Source organism: Culex quinquefasciatus, chromosome 1 (genome assembly GCF_015732765.1).
Source record: "Culex quinquefasciatus strain JHB chromosome 1, VPISU_Cqui_1.0_pri_paternal, whole genome shotgun sequence".
Lineage (NCBI taxonomy): Eukaryota > Metazoa > Arthropoda > Insecta > Diptera > Culicidae > Culex > Culex quinquefasciatus.
Genome location: NC_051861.1, coordinates 10979661 through 10998123, shown reverse-complemented (window position 1 = coordinate 10998123; position 18463 = coordinate 10979661). Strand labels below are relative to the sequence as shown.

At 47.2% G+C, this 18463-nt stretch overlaps 1 protein-coding gene across 5 annotated transcripts in view; it reads right to left on the bottom strand.

Moving 5' to 3' along the window:
• Nucleotides 1-3: 3 nt before the first annotated feature.
• Nucleotides 4-18463, bottom strand: part of LOC6033953 (dedicator of cytokinesis protein 1) — a 30011-nt gene continuing 11551 nt past the window's right edge. The window contains exons 2-13 of one of the 5 annotated variants that reach the window (XM_038248665.1): nucleotides 14037-14148; nucleotides 13524-13953; nucleotides 11826-13459; nucleotides 11200-11752; nucleotides 8054-8167; nucleotides 5595-7475; nucleotides 5033-5538; nucleotides 4859-4969; nucleotides 4586-4693; nucleotides 3493-3568; nucleotides 3203-3424; nucleotides 4-1337 (exon numbers count right to left, since the gene is read on the bottom strand). In XM_038248665.1, the coding sequence (XP_038104593.1) occupies nucleotides 843-1337; nucleotides 3203-3424; nucleotides 3493-3568; nucleotides 4586-4693; nucleotides 4859-4969; nucleotides 5033-5538; nucleotides 5595-7475; nucleotides 8054-8167; nucleotides 11200-11752; nucleotides 11826-13459; nucleotides 13524-13953; nucleotides 14037-14148 (6242 nt within the window). In that variant the 3' untranslated portion in view covers nucleotides 4-842. Of the gene's footprint in view, nucleotides 1338-3202; nucleotides 3425-3492; nucleotides 3928-4585; nucleotides 4694-4858; nucleotides 4970-5032; nucleotides 5539-5594; nucleotides 7476-8053; nucleotides 8168-11199; nucleotides 11753-11825; nucleotides 13460-13523; nucleotides 13954-14036; nucleotides 14149-18463 lie in introns of those variants that run through there. The other 4 variants (XM_038248666.1, XM_038248667.1, XM_038248668.1 and 1 more) reach the window with 4 other exon arrangements.

The following is an 18463-nucleotide window of genomic DNA, read 5'->3' as shown; positions in this document are numbered from 1 at the left end:
CCGTTTGAACTTGAAATCTGCGCCAGGAAGAGCCCAGTACGTATAATCAACAGTTACGTTTTGTTTTGGGTGTTACAGTTTGTGCAGTTTTTACTTTCTTAAACAATAGAAAATAATATTGCGCGAATGATGAATCGAGGAAAATCTGCTTTCCCTAATAGTATCGGTGAATGGTTTACTTGTGGGAAAAGTTTCTTTGTTCTAGAATAAAAGAGTGCAACAAATGTCTATCATGGGAAAAAATATTACTTCATAAATAAACGCTCCAAAACTGGACCTAAGTAGTATTTCCTAAATTTGACACAAGCTCTTGTTGCAGGGTTATTGTTCACAGTAAACATTAGCCTAAACATTTTATTTTATCCTACGTTGTTAAACTCTCTGTCCGATGGAAAAATATAGTCTGCACTATACGCCCCTATAACTTGTCTTTGGTAGTTTCATCAATCGAAGAAATTGTTTCTTTTGCTTAAAACAATATTAATAATACACAGGAATGTCTCGCTGGCGAGACGAAAACATAAAACAAAATAAATGGCTCTGCGATTTTGATTTGATTTTCAACCCAATTGCAATAGATTCATTACGGAACGCAAACCGCTTTGAAATTTGGAATAAACATTTACAATCTCTCTTATTGCGTCAGTACAGTGAAAATTTTGCTAACTACTCGCAATCCTACCTAACACACGTTCCCACCTTTCTACACTCACCTCGTTTCAAATCCCACCCTTTCTATCGAAAAAGAAAAAATCATCACTCAAAGTACCCCTCGACTCAGAGGGATAGCTTCAGTTTTGTACTGACACACACACGCTTGCTTTGATTCCCACCCTTTTTGTTCATACCTTGGAATTCCTAGCCGGTTTCGGCGGCGGCGTCGGCGGCCGCTTCCGGTCATCGTACGAACCGGCTGGCCCGATCACAATCACGCTATTGTTCCGCGTTTCGACCACGTCATAGGCCGAATTGATCACCACGCTATTGTTGTTATTGGTCGGAACCGGCGGAAGTGGCTTAAACGTCACGTAGTGACTTCCGGGACCGGTCAACCTCCGGTGCAGAGCGCTGTCGTTCAGCGGCAGATTGCTGTAGTCGCTGTCCCGCGAGGTGGCCGTCTTGACCGGAAGCGGCGGCGGCACCAGGTCCTCCTCCGACGTCGTCGAGTCGTTCGTGATGATCGAGTTGCGGTTGCTGCTGCCGTCGGCGGAACCGATCGAGTTGGTGTCCGCTCCGGTCAGCGTTTTGACGCTCAGCGTTGGCGTCACGACGCTCGGTGGCCGCGAGAGGCGTTTCTCCTTTTCCACCTCCGAGCGGAGGGGTCGCTTGGGGTGGAGCTGAAAAGGGAAGGGTAGGCGTTGAGTTTTGTTGGGTTGACAGTTGACTTTTAAGATGGCGACTGGGTTGACCTCACTTATGAGAAGATTAACCAAGTCACGGCGGAAGCAGTCGGTTTCCCGGGCCCGGTACGATGCCCAGCAGTTGAAGCAAAGCACCGCAATCTACCTGGATGCCACGATCCGATCTACGAACATTCAGGGAGAGAACTCTTTGAAGGTTAGGTTAGGTAACTCCAGCTGTCACTTTTGTCTAACATATCATGAAATAGATCCTCAAACGTATCGTCAAGAACACGGATCGTGATTTTCTTCAGTACATTCCCGAGAAGCAGATGATTCTGGAGTGTTCGCTGATCCTGGTCCAAACGTATGTCGCTCACCTGAAACTTCGGCGAACCTTTATGGAACGGTTCAAGCCGCAACCCTTTTCGAGCGCTAAGAAATATTTTCAAGATCTGATTCACCTGTTGATACCGGAGATGCAGGACCTGGTGATCGATACCATTTTGAGCTTTCTACAGCGGGAGAACCTCTGGAAGGTCGAGTTCATCTGCGTCGAGATCCTGATGATGGTGCTGGAGTGCAAGAGCCCCGCTTCCCTGTTGCTCCGTAAGATGATCGACTACGTCGAGAAACTGCTGGAACGGAACGATATCATGCAGGCTCGTCATACCGTAATCGTGCTGCAGAACATCATCCAACCGGAACACTGGAGCACCATCGACTACTGGAACATGTCAAAGCTGTTACGGTTCTACCACAGCAGCGCCATTATCGGCGAAACCAAGAACCAAATCTACGAACTTCGGCGGGGATTCGAGATCTGCTTGCGCAACATGATCAAGGTTCTTGCCACGCGTGAGCTCATGTGTCTGCTCACGGTGATGCTTCCGTTGACGTTCGACACCAAGCTGACCGACGAGGACATGCTGGAATTTGGAACGACGGTGGAGTACGCGGCCGCTTCGCTGACCCTTGGACCAACTCCCACCAGCGAAGAAACGTACATGCTTGAGTATCTGATGCACTACATTCGCTCGGAATCGCACTCCAAAAGCATGCTTGCCTGTCGGATCTTCGCGAAACTGCTGGATCGCGACAGCAACTTCCGGGAGTTTAGCACTCCAAAGATCTTCCACGAGGACACCTACTACGACATCGACATCAATCAGTACAGTTCGGCGCGGCGACAAATCTTCGAAAACCAACGCAGAGAGTTTGAATCGTCTGTAACGACCGCAATTGACCTGCACGGATCGCGCCGGATCAACCTGGAGATCGTCTACAACGTCCTCTGTATGGTTCTGGTGGAAGTTCCAAGCGGCTTCACTGCCTGCTCCACGACCTGTCTACTCCTCGGAGTGCAACGTCGTCTACTTGACGCTACCGACGAAAACCTGGATCCTCGTCACACCAACCGGATCCACGCCACCATCATCAGCGTCATGACCCTGATCAACTGGATCCACCGGGGACCATCCCTAACCGAGTACATCAACACCATACTGAACCTGCGCTTCGACCATGCTCCCCATCTGAACCCACCCCTGAAGGAGATCTACCACTACGCGGACCATCACATCACCTGGGACGAGCAGATACTGTTCTTCGATGCCCTTGAACTGCGGTACGGCCTCTGGAAGTGCTTCCGAATCCATGAACCCAAGACGGCGACCCCCAAGAAGGTGTACTCAAGACTTGCGATGGTCGACGCGGACAGCAAACGCCGCCGGCGAAAGACCCTGTACTACAAGATTGGACTCGGTGGTCGATTAGTCGTGCGGTGAACAAAATTTTTCGTATCACAACAATAAAAATAACCCGTACCGCTGTAAACAAAAAAAAACAAAAAAAAATCTTACCTCCTCTGTTAGCTCCACCACGGCCAGCGAGCTCGCTCCGCTCAGGCTTCCGGTCGGGGTCGAGCAGGCCGCCGGAGTGTACCCGCCGGCCACGTTACCCTGCGAAATGGCACTGTCCCGATCGCTGCAGCTGCTAATACTGCCAACCTCGCTGGCCGTCGTGATCGGGGACGTGTAGAACAGGCTGTTCGACACCGGCAGCGTCAACGACTCGCGGTCCATCTGTCAAAAGCAAACAAAAGCATGATTAGACTTTTTTTTCAGTGTCACCTTGTGCGACATAACCTCACCTTTCGACTCGATCGCCGCTTCGTCAGCGTTTTGTCTTTCTTGTTCTTCGAACTCGGTGAGCTTCCAAGGGATGTTCTGCGCGAAATCAAGACAACCGGAACGGGAAACGAAACAAAGAAACACAAATGTAAACAAATAAACAACAATAGGTACACGGTGGTAACCAAGAGTAACAAAACGCAAAAAGAAAAACCTTGAAAGGAACCCAATTGTCAAGTGTCAAAAACGGGCACAGCCCTACCGCTAAGAGGAGAACAATGGTAACAAAAACACAAAACAAACGAAACGCCGCGGAAGAACGGTTCACACAAACACAGATGAGCGCTCGTGTATGTGTGCCTTTTTGATGCGTCTAATGCTGCAGGAACGAGAAAATATGTTGCGACATCATCTTCCCGTTCGAGTTGAGGAAAGAGTGCGATGACAGATCGAGTCTTATCCCGAGCGTAAGCGGTGAGTACGAATGAGAGAGAGGGAGAGAAAGAGATAAGCAGTTTGAATTTTGAGGTTAGATTTTGATTTTCTGTTGTGACTTGATTGTTATTTTTGGTATTGGTGAAACACTGACGTCTTGCTGTCATATTGTTTCTTTGTGTGTATTGCTTCATGTTGGCAGAATTCTTTTGATTAGATTTTTATCCGCCATTTTGCCGATAGTGAGTGTTTAAAAATGTATCACAAGCCACGTTTGTGTATTGTACAAAACAGTGGCTTAACCCCGTAAAAAAATCACACGAAATGTCAAACAAACACGGCATAACCAACCAATTTTTTTTCGATTTTGTTTCAGTGTCACGCACACAAGTCTTGCCAATTTAGTCCAAATTTCAAAAGCGCGCAGCTCCCACATTTTCCATCTTTTACTGTTTTTTTTATGCGACGTTGCACGCTCACAGCTCTAAAACTTGCAGCGATCTAAGTGGGCCACGATTATTTCGGCGTATTTTTTTTTTTCAATCCAAAAAAATGCGCGGAAAAAATCGCGCAAGCGAAAAGCGATAAAAAGAGGGAAAACAAAAAAAGTCAAATCAATTTTATGTCGGACTAGCGGACGGAAAACGTCAAAACACTATTCTAGACGGGAATACACACTGTCGAATTTTGCTGCCAATCTTGGTCGAGATGTTGGAGATCAGCTTGCCGGAGTTGGTCCCGAGCTTGACGCTGGACAGACTGAGCCGGTCAAACTCGAAAAAGTCACTGGCGTGGGAGTTTTGAAGGATTGGGGTTACGGTTTCGAAATTGAGGGGGAGTTGGAGGGGAGAAATACACAAAACAAAATTAAGGTTGGCAGTTTTTGGGCAGGGTTTTGGCGAGGATTAGTCCCAGGGGAGGTAGCGGATGACGGCAGTGTTGCCAGCTTACCTCGTTAGATTGGAAGTGTTGAAGTTCGTTGCAAAGTTGGTGAACGTCGACTTGAAGCCGCCGGAGCTGGTCGTCGTTGGTCGACTGTTGTGGCTCTTCGAGATGCCGCTACTGTAAATGTCAAAAAATGAGGATTTTAGTAGAGGTCAACAAGGTTGTTAGAAGGTCACTTACTCTGAAGATCCGATGCTGGTCTCCGATAACCGGCTGGAGTCGATACTGACTTGGGGCAGTGCCGAGATCTGTCTTCTCAAGGTGACCTCGTTGTCACGGTCGATCTTGAGGTCGGTCGTCCGCTTACCGTACTTGGCTTCAACGCTGGACTGGATTCCTGCGAAGCACTTCTCCAGTCGATCGTGAAAGGGAAGCAAACTAGCTGGGGTCTTCATTTTGTGCACCAGGATGGCCACCTCGAGCAGCGGGATCTGGGACGCGATCAGGTCCTTCAACCGCGCTACCAAATGGTCATCATTCGGGCACTTGAGCAGATATTCCGGCGTCAGGAATGCTTCCTCGTATATCGGAATGCCTCCGTTGACGGCGGCGTCCACCACGCCGTTGATGACCGCACTCAACGAGTGGATCGGAATGTTCGGATCGGTCTGGTGCTCCAGCACCAGCTCCCGGATCGCTCGGTTCTTGGCCTCTACTGTTTCGATGGCCATTTCGATGGGAGAGATCTGCCGGAAAAATCAAGATCATCAAACAATTCTTCATCGTGTTAAGAACATCTCACCATGACAGTCTCGGAAGACTTGACCGGGAACCATCGCAGAATACCCGGCAGTGCGTCCGTCGTCCTCAGCATCGTCCTCTCGTACGAGGTGTTCGCGATGTCATCTCCAGAGCCGCAGGAATCCCGGATCGGCCGTGAAAACTGGAACTCGCTCACGATGTTTGACTGGTAGAACTTGACAATGTTCGCCGCGATGTTCTTTCTGTCTTTGCCGATCCGGATATCCCTACTGACGGGGTCCACCTTAACGATCTGGATGTACTGACCATCGCTCTGTCGGATCTCCGGTCCCGGGTTCAACGTCGGCACCAGCTCCGCCCTCGGATGTTGACTCAGGATCCGCGTGTTGAACGATCCAGCGTCCTCGTATTCGTTGCCTCGGTACACGAACTCCTGGTTCCGTAGGAACTGTGGGAATCCATACCCATAGAATGCCACTCGGTAGTAGTTCGACTCGTACCGCTTCTCTCTCAGAATCTTCTCGTAGAACTGTGACATCTTCTTGTAGAGTTCCGCCAACCCCAGATAGTCGTAGATTTCGTTCTCGTACTGCTGTGACAGCTCCTTGCACATGTCGATCGCCGATTCCCACATCTTACCGCGATCGAACAGGTCGATTATGTCCCGGTAGAGCTTCTCCTTGAGTGCCCAATGCGTACTGCAGGACAGATGTCGACTAGACTTGAGTAGTGGCGACAGCGGCGTGTCGTCCCAGTACAGCTCGTTGCTGTGCAACTTCAGTGTATACGCCGCTTCCGTGAAGTTGTCAAAGTCCATGTGCAGATCGCACAGCTTGTTCACGTAGCGGATGTACATCTCCTTGCGGTTCACCTCCGAGTAGAACTGCAGCAAGCTGACCGTGCAAGCCATGCGGTTCTCGCGACTCTCGTCGTGGATCAGACACCGGTACTCCAGCAGCTTGTCCATCAACTTCGTCAAGACGTCAACGCACTGGATACCAGGTACCCTCAACGTGCTGTGGTTACTGCACGATTCGTACATGATGTCGTAGAACAGTTCCCTGTACTCGGAATCACCGTACCCACCCTCGATGTAGTGATCGAGCTTCTCGATGATCTCCTTCTCAAAGTCGTTAAAGTTTCCCTTGATGTGGCTCGTGTTCCTCTTGGTATCTCCGTAGCTCTCCATCACGTACTTTGAGCTGTAGTACTCGCATTGCATCATGTCGAAGAAGATCGGAACCGTTGCCTTGCGCAGTTCTACTTCCGGAATCATGCTCATCTCCAGAATTGGACCAACCAGCTGCGGCACAAACATGATCTTGTGCTCTCCGAGGTTGAACCACATCTTCCGGATCTCAAACGCCGTCTCCCGTCGGATATCCCGGTAGCTGCTCAAGATCATCGACTGCTTTGTCTTGCTGAACAGATTCAGCTGCAGCGCCGGCTGCGTTAGGAACGTGATCGAGCACTGGAAGTAGTTGGACCAAACTTGCTTCTCGAACGGAGAGAAGAACCACTCCATAATGATCCCGGCAAAGTGCCTCAGACTCTCGAGGATTACCGTGTTCTGGTGCATGATCATGTCCAACCAATCCGCTGGAAAGACCGGCTTCGAAACCAGCTCCTTGAACACCAGCAGAATCTCCGTCAAAAAGTCCAACAGATCGTAACTGGTGAGGAAGCTCTGCACGTACGCCCTGTAATGGCCGGCGTTCATGCTCCGGAAGATTCCCAGCATGATCGCCACCAGGTTACCCACCAGCGGGTTGTCCCGGTCCATCGCGATCGAACTCTGGATGACGGTTCGCAGCAAGATCTGCATGATCTCCCGCACGTCGTTGTCGATCGGACCGATGTCCTCGACACTGTGGAACAGCAGTTCCAGCATGTTGTTCATGATGTTGACGCATTCGGCGACCTGGGTTTCGGATGGTTTTGGGGGCAAAGTAGGGAATTTGGTCATTTGGGGTTGATTGGTTGATCAGTGAACCTTCTCTTCAGCTGTCGAAATTTTTAATCCGAATTTGAACCATTCTGACTGATTGTTGTCCAACCATTGGGGTCTATTTTTAGTATGACATTCCTTTCACACGGAGCTCACACACACTACCAAACGTTTGTTTTGATAGCCTGCGTAACCAACCACCGATTTGTTTTGAAAAGGTTCACTGATGAAAACAAAAGTTAAATATCATTTTATTCTAGTAAAAATTGCTGCACACAATAGAAAATTTCGATAAAACAAATTATCTCCAATTAGATTAAAAAGATTAGAAAAAGATAAATTTGCACACAGAAAAGCACTCACAACTTGCGGGTGCATTCTCACACAGTTGCGCTCGCACACACAAACAAATCAGAAAACAAAAGCCTCACGCAGTAGGCGCTCTCGAGCTCACTCTTCTCTGCCTATTGTTCTGTTGCTCTCACAGTTTTTTTTTCTCTTCTGTTACCTGCTGAGTGGGAGTGTAGTGTAAAGTACTAGTAGGAAAATACCTTCGTCTTGGCGGTGGTTTCGCGCGTGTGCAGCTGCGACTTGCTCTCCCCGAGCACCTTGGCCGCCTTGATCAGGTTCTTCTCCTGCTGCCGGATGTCGAACATAAAGTCACCCTTTTTGTGTTTCATCATCATCATCATCGTCATCGATGGGCACGTGAGTGTGGGTTTGCGTATTGTTTGTTTTAGTGGTTAAGCACGCGGACGGCACGCACACAAACACACACAAAGAAAAGGGGCAAACGGACGCACACATCGAGAGGCACAAAATGGTGTGTGTGTTTTTGTTTATATTCATCGGATGAGGAAAGGAAAGGAGGAGTGTGAGAGAAAGAGAAAGCGCATGAAACCGGTCCAAACGCGAGGTGGTTGAATGTGGTTGTGTGATGCCGATTGTAATTTGCAGTTGTATTGGTGATGGAGTGATTGGAAGTGTTGCCAGATTACAAGTCGTTTTCATTTGTTGTTGCCAACCACCAGGAATTTGTTGTCATATTTTGAATTGAGGAGTGGGATTGTTGAGGGACAAGGGAAGAGAGGAGAAAAATACATTTTGTTAAGTTATTTGGTCACAATATTTTGAATTATGTTAAATTAGTAACGAACGAACAGTTAGTAACAAAGTAATTATTAGCCGGAACCGAGGGTTAGGGTACGGATGATGGAGGATTTCTAATCTCGTAAGTCTGGTGAGTATACTAACAAGAATTAATTTTATTAACAAGAACAATGCATTAAGCTACTGGTTTTGATGAGTGTTTTCAGGAGGGAACTGATAAGAATTTTATCACTAAATGAAAAGGAGCAAATTCAGGACAATTTTCAAGAGCCGTTTGTAAAAAAACTTTTTTTCCAATCATTTAGGGGAAATTCTCGTATCTTTGGCAGGTTAAGCTCTCGCTCCTAACTCCATCCAATTTGCTGATTTTCACTATTTAAACACCTAATTTTGCAAAACTTTGCTTGCTCACTTCATATTGAGCTATTTATCACTCGATTTCAGCTGAAAACGTTTTTAATTAGCTTTAATTGCATGTCAAAGTTCTGACCTGCCAACATTAGAGGCACGCTGGAATTAGATGCTGTTCCCCTAGATCGATGTCATGTAATTTTTTAAATGTCTATAATTCTAGTCATTTTGGAAATTTGGTCAATTTGGTCAGAATGACCACATTGATCATTTTGGTCATTTGAGACATTTTTGTCGTTTTAGTCATTTTGGGCATTTTGGTAATTTTAGTCATATTTGTGGTTTTTGTCATTTTGGTCAGTTTTGTCGTTTTAGTCATTTTTGTCATATTGGTCATTTAGGCCATTTGGGTCATTTTGGTCATTTTGATCATTTTGGTCATTTTGATCATTTTGGTCATTTTAGTCATTTTGGTCATGTTGATCATTTTGGTCATTTTGGTCATTTTGGTCAGTTTTGTCGTTTTAGTCATTTTTGTCATATTGGTCATTTAGGCCATTTGGGTCATTTTGGTCATTTTGGTCATTTTGATCATTTTGATCATTTTGGTCATTTTGGTCATTTTGGTCATTTTGATCATTTTGGTCATTTTGGTCATTTTGGTCATTTTGATCATTTTGATCATTTTGGTCATTTTGGTCATTTTGGTCATTTTAGTCATTTTGGTCATTTTGGTCATTTTGGTTATTTTGGTCATTTGGGTCATTTTGGTAATTTTGGTCATTTTGGTCATTTTGGTCATTTTGGTGATTTTGGTCATTTTGGTGATTTTGGTGATTTTGGTGATTTTGGTAATTTTGGTCATTTTGGTCATTTTGGTGATTTTTGTAATTTTGATCATTTTGGTCATTTTGATCATTTTGGTCATTTTGATCATTTTGGTAATTTTAATCATTTTGGTAATTTTGGCCGTTTCAGCCATTTTGGCCATTTAGTCATTTTGGTAATTTTTGTTCATTTTAGTCATTTTGGTAATTTTGATCATTTCAGTCATTTTGGTCATTTTGGTCATTTTGATAATTATGACGATTTTGGTCATTTCGATCATATTTGTTGTTTTATCCATTTAGGTCATTTTGGTTATTTTGATAATTTAGGTCATATTTGTCGTTTTATTCATTTTTGGTCATTTAAGTCATTTCGGGTATTCTGGTCATTTTGATCATTTTGGTAATATTGGTAATTTTGGTCATTTCAGTCATTTTGGTCATTTTGATAAAATTTTGGCCATTTTAATCATTTTGATCATTTTAATTATTTTGGTAATTTTGGTCATTATGATCATTTAGATCATTTCAGCCATTTTGGTCCAATGATCATAATGATCATAATTGATCATTTTGATCATTTTGGTTAGTTTGGTCATTTTTGTAATTTTTACACCACAGCATTAGGCTTTTGCCGTAATCGCATGCGACAGATGCTGTGAACGGAATTCACTCTTCATAGAATCGTCGGGACAGGAAGGAGGCGTGGACATACCGTACCAAACGCTCCGCAAAAGTGATGAAGTGATAACCAGAAATTGAGGCTTCTTTTATGGGGAATTTCTACTTTAACAAGGGTCACATTGACTAAACAGTTGAGGTCTTCCAAACTACCAGGGATGGTCCGTTAACCAAAAGGATAAAAGAACAAATGCCATGAATGATTATGATGATTACCAATTAGCTACCGGAAATGTTAATGTGTTAGTTAGTGAATCCCTTCGGGAACCTCCACCCCCGAAATGAATGTATTTTTTCTAGAGGGATGATGTGATGTGATGGTATGAGAGGTGTGGCGAACGCAAGGGCAATGAAACACTCAGCTGTGAACGACTTCCGACTGCAGGAGATGAATGACCTTCTCGTGGGGTGTGCGCTATGATGGAAATGGTAAATGAGGGCAATTATTTCGCAAGAGGGGGAAGATGCGGAACAGCGAAATAGATTAGAGGATGATGCTTGCAAACGGGAACGGGAACAGACGCAAGACACAGGCACGGCGGACCACCGCGGCAAGAACAGGAAGGTCGTGGACAAACACATAGAGCAAAAAGGGCAAGGCTGATTGTTTTTTGTTGGGTGCTTTGCTTTTGGTGCATTGAGACGTTCACAAAACATTGAATAACACAAGTTCATGCAGCAATCCTTAGCGATTCGCGCGAGATGATGGTGTTAAGCCAGGTACTTACCTCTTCTTTGCTCTCCAGTTTGTCCTTGATCTGCCGGCAGAACACCGGCAGCAAAATCGCTCGACACTGCGGCAGCTTGAACAGCTTCGAGTCGCACACGTCCTTGATACAGGTCATCTTGGACTGGTTGAGTCGACCCGTCGGAACGTTCGTGATGATGTCCACGATGCGTTGGCTGAGCTTGACCGGATCGTACACCTGCATCAGGTCCGACGCTATGATGTGCAAATACTTGAGCAGTGCACCCTGCGACTTGAGCAGATCGTTCTGGTACTTGATCAGCTCGATGAACGACTCCAGCAGGTCCTCCAGCATAGTTTCAAACAGCTCGCGGTCCTTGTCCTGGTTAAGGTCGGCAAACAAAATCCGCGACCGGATGATGAACTTCATGATGTACTGCAGGTACTTGGTCGTCCGGAAGAGCGTTTCGTCGTTCTCGTTGATCGCGTACGTACTACCGCTGTACGAGCCGGACACCGACCCGGAACCGCTACTGCTGACCACGTTGTTGATGGCGTTCTTGATGTGGGTTTGGACCACGTTGATAAGTTTCCTGAAATATTTCAGCAGGTTTAGTAAAGACACTCACCAAATAAACATTGCTAGTGCAACACCCCGATACTCACTCGTAAGCCAGCGTCGCCGAGAAGCTCTCGTTGATGTACAGATCAAGCACGGATTGGAAGTGCTGATACTTCAGGTCGTACACAATCTCGATCAGCCGCAGCAGACACCGAAACACCAGGTTGTCAAACTTGACCGGATCCTCGTTCAGCACCAGGATGTTGAACAGCGCGTCCAGGATGTCCTGCAGGAACTTGACCACCTCTTCGCCCTTGACGTTCATCAGCGCGTTCAGCGACTCCTCCATCTTTTCCTTGCGCGAAGACCAGTTCAGCAGGCCGAGGATGTCCACGTTTTGGGTCAGCTTGGTGCTGCACAGGTTCGTTTCGATGGTGAGATTGTCCTTGGAGGCAAGGCTGAACCCACTGACGGATGGTTTACCACCGCTCACGTTGACCAGCTCGTCCGCCAGGGCCGGCAGCTGCAGGTAGTTGTACTGGGTGTCGTGATCGAACTTCTTGTGGTCGATCTTGTAGACTAGCAGCTGGTGACGCTTGTGCTGGAGGGTCGTTCCGTCGTCGTTCATTAGCTTGACGAAGGACAAGCCAAACGGCTTCTCCGTTCGGTCCTTGGCCTCGTTCGAGCTGCGGTGCTTGAAGGTGAACCGCAAATGGCACTGCTTGAACTCCTCGATTGGCACGTCGATCTTGTACGTCTCGTTCCACTTGGGCTTGTCGTCGTGGTAGTAGATCACCGATTTGTACTCGTTCAGCGGAGTTCCTCCACCACCGTAGCAGATGACACCCGGAATGGCCTCCCCACTCCGGTTACAAACGACGGCCGTCACTTCAATGTTCTTGTCACTACTCTTGGAGCCCTTGGAGAACTCACCCGACACCAGAGTCAGGTAGAGATCATTCCGGACATCCCCAGGGAAGATCACTTCCGGGAAGCCCATCTTCCTGGCGAACGCCACGTTACCCAGAACCAAATGCGGATACTCCTCCTTGACCTGCTTGATGTCACCATGCAGAATGTCCACACTGATCCAAATACCAGACTCACTCTTCTCACCCAAATCTTTATTTGTGATCAACTTCTTCAACGTACTCTCCAGCGATTCCTTCTCGCAAGCGATAAATGGCATCTTCAGCTGGGAATCTCCCTTGAAATCTTCCGACCGCTTAATAATCGGCTTCAAATCCATCGTGGCCACCCCAAACGGCCTCCGCATCTGCTGTTCATGCCCACCAGACTCCGTCCCACTCGAGTTCAACCCCGGACTAGCCGGATTGCTCATCTGGCTCGTCAGCTGACCCTTGGTCTTGCCGACGCTCGAACTCCCGACCGAGTTCGCCATGCTACTCCGCCGGGAATCGGTGTCCTTACCTTCCATCGCTCCAACCCGGACCACGTACGCCACCAAAAATATCCGATTCCGACTCAAATCGTTCCCGCTGAGATCCGTAAACAATACTTTGATGTTGTTAAACTGATCTAGATCAGCCGCCACCCCTTGCCGGCTCCACTTGACCACGTAGTTCTCTGTGATGGCCCGCATCTCCTCGCCGTCGTACAGCGTGAACAGAATCTCCGTATCCTCGCACAACCTGCACACAAAGTTGTGCACCGACAGCAGCAGATTGTGTGAGTGCCGGTTCATGGTCTCCACGATCCGATTCTTGCCAGTGGAAGTCTACGGAATTGAACGGAAATTACCAACCTGCGACCCTTCGAACCCCCACAAACCTCCTACTTACACTCGCTCTCTTTATCCGATCAACGGCGTTCAGGTGATGCTCGTACAGCTGTGTCGTCGACGTCTTGTCGATGTTCAGGATGTTCCCGCATTCATCGCGCACGACCATATCCAACCGCAGAATCTTGTTCCCGGTATCGATCTCCGAAGTCGCCTTCAACCGGATGTCCTTCATCTCGTCCACCGGCAAATTCCCCGACAACAGCTGGGACCTCAGCCGGATCAGCTCCAGCATCTTCGTCCGGATCGTCTTCGAGTCCGGATGGGTCTGCAGATAGAACCTCCGGTACAGGTGGCGCCACTCGCCGAGGACGGTGGTGATCTCCTCCACAATCTCGCTCCGGACGATCTGCAGCTCGCCTCCCTTGACCTGGCGAGACTCGACGATGTGGACGTAACTCTTCGGGAAGATCCCCCGCACCGAAGGCCGACTAAAAAGACATTTGTAACGTTCATTCTACCATCTTACGCATCGCTAGGTGCACACGCAGCAGAATTTTCAAGTATCACTCACCTTTTGCTGTACCCGTAGTACCAACTGGCAGCTTCCTGCAGAACGACTACCGAGTCTCCGAGGTCCAGCTCCAGTCTGTGCTCTTTGCCGGACTCGTTGTAGTTTGCTTTCGCTGAACGGACCAGAAAGGAAAATAAAACAGATGGATTAAATTAGCAGTCCCCCACCCTCATTCAAACCGGGTGCCCTTGAAAGCTCATCAATGAATTGCCAACTCTCCCCCCTATGTTACAGCATAGATTGTTTTTCTGCGCATAGCAAAATACGGTAAAGCTCGACCCCCCTCATCCGATGTCACTCGCGATTGGTGTAATTTAATTGACTGAACACGATTTGCAGCGCATCACCAGCAGAGGACCCGACAACTGGGCAGGAACCTGTTCATCAACCGTCACACATGCACTCATTTTTACACACTTCACTGACCAGCGCACCATTCATGAGGATCACAGATAAATAGATACTGATAGAATTATCAACTTTGTCGAAGAAACCACCCGAAAATATTGCAGCCGAAGCGAGATATCCCCTCGGAATGTTACACCGTAAATCAATCCGGAGTGTCCACCGGAGAAATCCGCACCATCGGCACCCAACGTCCGCCGTGTCAAACTTCCGGATTTTTCAAGCCAAATTCAACGAACACACTCCCACTGATGCTCTATGACATACAAGTGCACATTGTGGTGGGACCCGTTTCCAGTCCATTGATTGCCACGGATCATATTTCTCTGCGTGATTGTTCCGGCAGCAGCAGCTGGGATTCATTCAATTAACTTTGCTAACGCCCTAGAGCCTGCCGGCAGAATAGACAACATCCGCGCTGTCCGGTGAGGGTCGGAGATTAAACAGACCCACAACTAGATTGACGTAGGTTAGGGTCTGGGGTGGATTCTGCGAACACGAAAGTGTTGAGCGATTCCAGGGATTCGTTTTATTTTGAGCAGGATGATTCATTATAAATGTGGAGTTTCACCAGAAACCTCGGGCTGAAGCTGCTTTAAAAAGGACACAAATTAATTAAAACTTTTCTGTTCCCCCGAACAGGTACAGTATTTGATTTTGGAGCGAAAGGGATGGCCAAAAGTTTATCCAAGCGTGTAGCGAAATGGAACCAGAAGCTCGAAAGAGCTTCTAAAACTGAACATTTTTCCCGAAAAAATCATGTCTTAATTCGTCAACCCATCAGAGTTACACCCTCGGAAGCATTTCACCGTTGATTAATCCGGAACGGATTGCCGGAGGGGACATTTCCGAAGAACCACCCAAAACTACCGTGCGACTACTCTACTTTGATGATTTTTCAAGCACATAACGACACCCACAATAACATTAATCGATTCGTCAAGTGCATCTCAAAAACTCCGTAAAAGTCACGCATTCTGCCGAATGTGCATCCATCCAATCCGACAAGGACTGCGTCATTTATGTTGTTTTTTACGGGAGCGTGACTTTCCATCGAAGAAGGGGAATTTCCCCCCCGTAACGAACAATGTGTCACGCAGTGAACGAGATGAAAGGGTGGCATTGCTGTCATGTGGAATGTGCAATGGGCTGCACATTTCCAAAACGGGCGCTTGAGATGTCAAGTGGAGCGAGGAAAAGAATCGTCAACGAGTTGTATGCGTCGTTTTGAAAAAAGAGATTTGCAGTTTTCTCAAAAACGACTGCGGTTTCAAGCGATTTCAAGCAGTTTTCTATATTTTTAACTAAAGATTGAGGTCAAGTTAGATTTTGAGGTTGTTTCATTTATCTGAGTATGAGTTTAAGAGTTTTGAAGCTTGTTTATACAGACGCCATCTTGAAAATTTTAGAATAGGTCAATTTTGACACAATTTCACCTCTAAAATCCGTACAAAGCAGTTTTCCCGTTTGCTCACAGCAGAGGAGCACCCCTCTTGAATATGGAGTCTTAAGGTGCAACCTGCATCGAGTTTATAGCTTTCGAAAACGTCAAGTGAGGCAACTTGTCACCGCACACAAACACGCGCGCGCACCGTACAAGAACGTCAATTAAGGTGGTAACACCCGCCCGCCGTCCAGCATGCATGGTCGACCCCGTTCCGAAACCAGAAGCTCCGCCACTTCTTGTGGCACAGAAACAAAATATGCAACTAGTGTGAGTAGTGTGTTATCCAACGTACAAAACACTTGTTTGCCACCACTCTCCTCGAGAAGGAAAGTGTTTTGCACGATATGCAGGCCAAGAGCCGTCACTTGATACACAGTAGCGGCCTCAGGTGGGCGAGGGGTTTTTTGTTTCACTTTCATTATTGTCGTGCACGATGCTACTTTTTACGGGTGACACTCATTGAGGAGGACCCGGTCCTTTCATCAACTTTTTCCCAAGGGGCTTTGTCGGTAGAAATCCGAGCAGGCTCGGTCTTCTGCGCCTTGGAAAAGTAAGCCGAGAATAAAATATTTAGGTTAATAGACAGATACAGGCCTACCTAGATTGGACACTTGACTGCAGGTGGATCCAGGTGACCCAGATATTCCGACTATTCCGTTCTAGAGGGGGACAGGTATTCATTACCGGTTTCGTCGTTTGTCATTCCATAGCCTACTTGACGAGCGCGCGTGTCAGTTTCGTGTTCTTTTAGGGTGAAAGTCGACTGTGATTGATGAAAAACTGCATTTGGCACGCGATAAACAAAGCAACCATTTGTTTACGTGTCGCTAACGGTACCGATTGTGTCAAACTCAAGGCCTGCTACGGCTCTCTAGAATCTCGGCGTTATTAAAGCGATCCGATGAATGGTTTCCTTTATCGTTTCGAGTACGCTGTGCGGTTTCCATTACAGTAATTATTATCTTGAGCAGAACCTGAATCTTCAATAACACTCCCCTCTTTTTGTACGGTAAACAAAAACCGCATAAAAGTATGTTCGTGTGTGCGTTATGAAACCACACCCCTGTAATGTTTGGTTATGTTTTTATTAAGCTCCCCTCTAAGTACTTTACGTCAGGTGTGACGTACTTTACCGCACAGCTCAGATTGTATACTCTTGAAAAAGTTTCTTCACAGAACGGCAAACTAGACGATGCCATAAAAATTTATAGCACCACGCGACGAACTGTCATTGACGACGCCATAATGGCGAACTCAACTTGGGTCGGCACTTCTTCAGTGGTCAACTTTCAAACCGTTTTTCGCGCCGCGGTCGCGGCCTTGCAAAACCAAAACAAAAGACGCAAACACACGTGGTGCCGCTCCAGTGACTCTTTTACGCCGCCGCCGGCCGTCCCCGTTATAAACAAATGAAAGTTTTTTGGCATTTCCTTTCGCCGCGCCTTTCGGTCGGCGATGCGCCTTCTTATGGCGTCTCTTGACGCGATCTAGAAGGCGAGAGTCGCGTAAAAAGTAAAAGTTGGACCTTTTGCGTTCGGCTTGCTTCGATCGAAAGGTCAACGAATCCGGTAGTCGTCGTCGCTCGTACCGGAACTACTATGATCAGCGCGCCTACTAGACCTACTCTAGTCGGTAGTTGTGTTCCACGGGGTTTTGTAAATTAATCGAACAAATTGTCTGCTCAGACCGCTACCCGGCATGCTCCACTGCACTAATGAGGGTTATTCAAAATTATTGATCGTGTACGCTGCGCACCTAACCTAACTGTTCCGTCCAAGATGGCGGTCCGGAGGGGGGGTCTGCAGATTGAGTAGTTTTAATTTTCCACGCCACTTTGGCGTTCTCGCTTCACGCATGACGCATCGGACGCTCAATTTGCATCTGTTTGTTTTTTTTTTTCTGAACCATCTTGATTGGTTCCGTGAGCGATTGCTGCGCAGTCATTGCGTTTAATCTACAGTTAGCAGAACAATAATTGCTGGTTTTGAACGCGAATTCATCCAAATTGACCGACGAAACGCAGCGCCACTGCGTGGCCAATTTCCAAACTAACGCAACTGTCAAAATCTTGGTCAAAATCCTGTTCAGTGGCGAAGAACGGGTCAAGGCCAACCGCGATCGCGGCTGACTGAGTCGCAGTTTTTGTTTGTGTGAGTGACGGCATTGAAGCGCACCGCTGTTAATTTAGTAATTACAAAACCCGGGCACGTGCAGTGCACCCTTTTCACCCTCTACGAGGGGGCCATTTCACGCGTTGTTGACTTTTGGTTGTTTTTCGACACCTTTGGCCGCGCGCGCACTGACCCTTTTTAACACCTTGGGGCTTTTTTTCTCGGTTGTAAAATGAGTAATTAGTGTGCGCTGTGACGTTTTCTTGAGTTGCCATAATGGAGGCTGCTAGCGTTCTGCCATTATGGCACAATGACAACTCTAGGTTGGCTATACATTCTGCAAAACAACTTCTCAGTACTTCTTTAGAAGTCAACTAACCGCACTACTTATCAAAAGTTGATAAAATTTAGGTCACAATCACAACATAAAGAAACCCTTTTGGCAGTAAGCCGAAGAGGCCCTG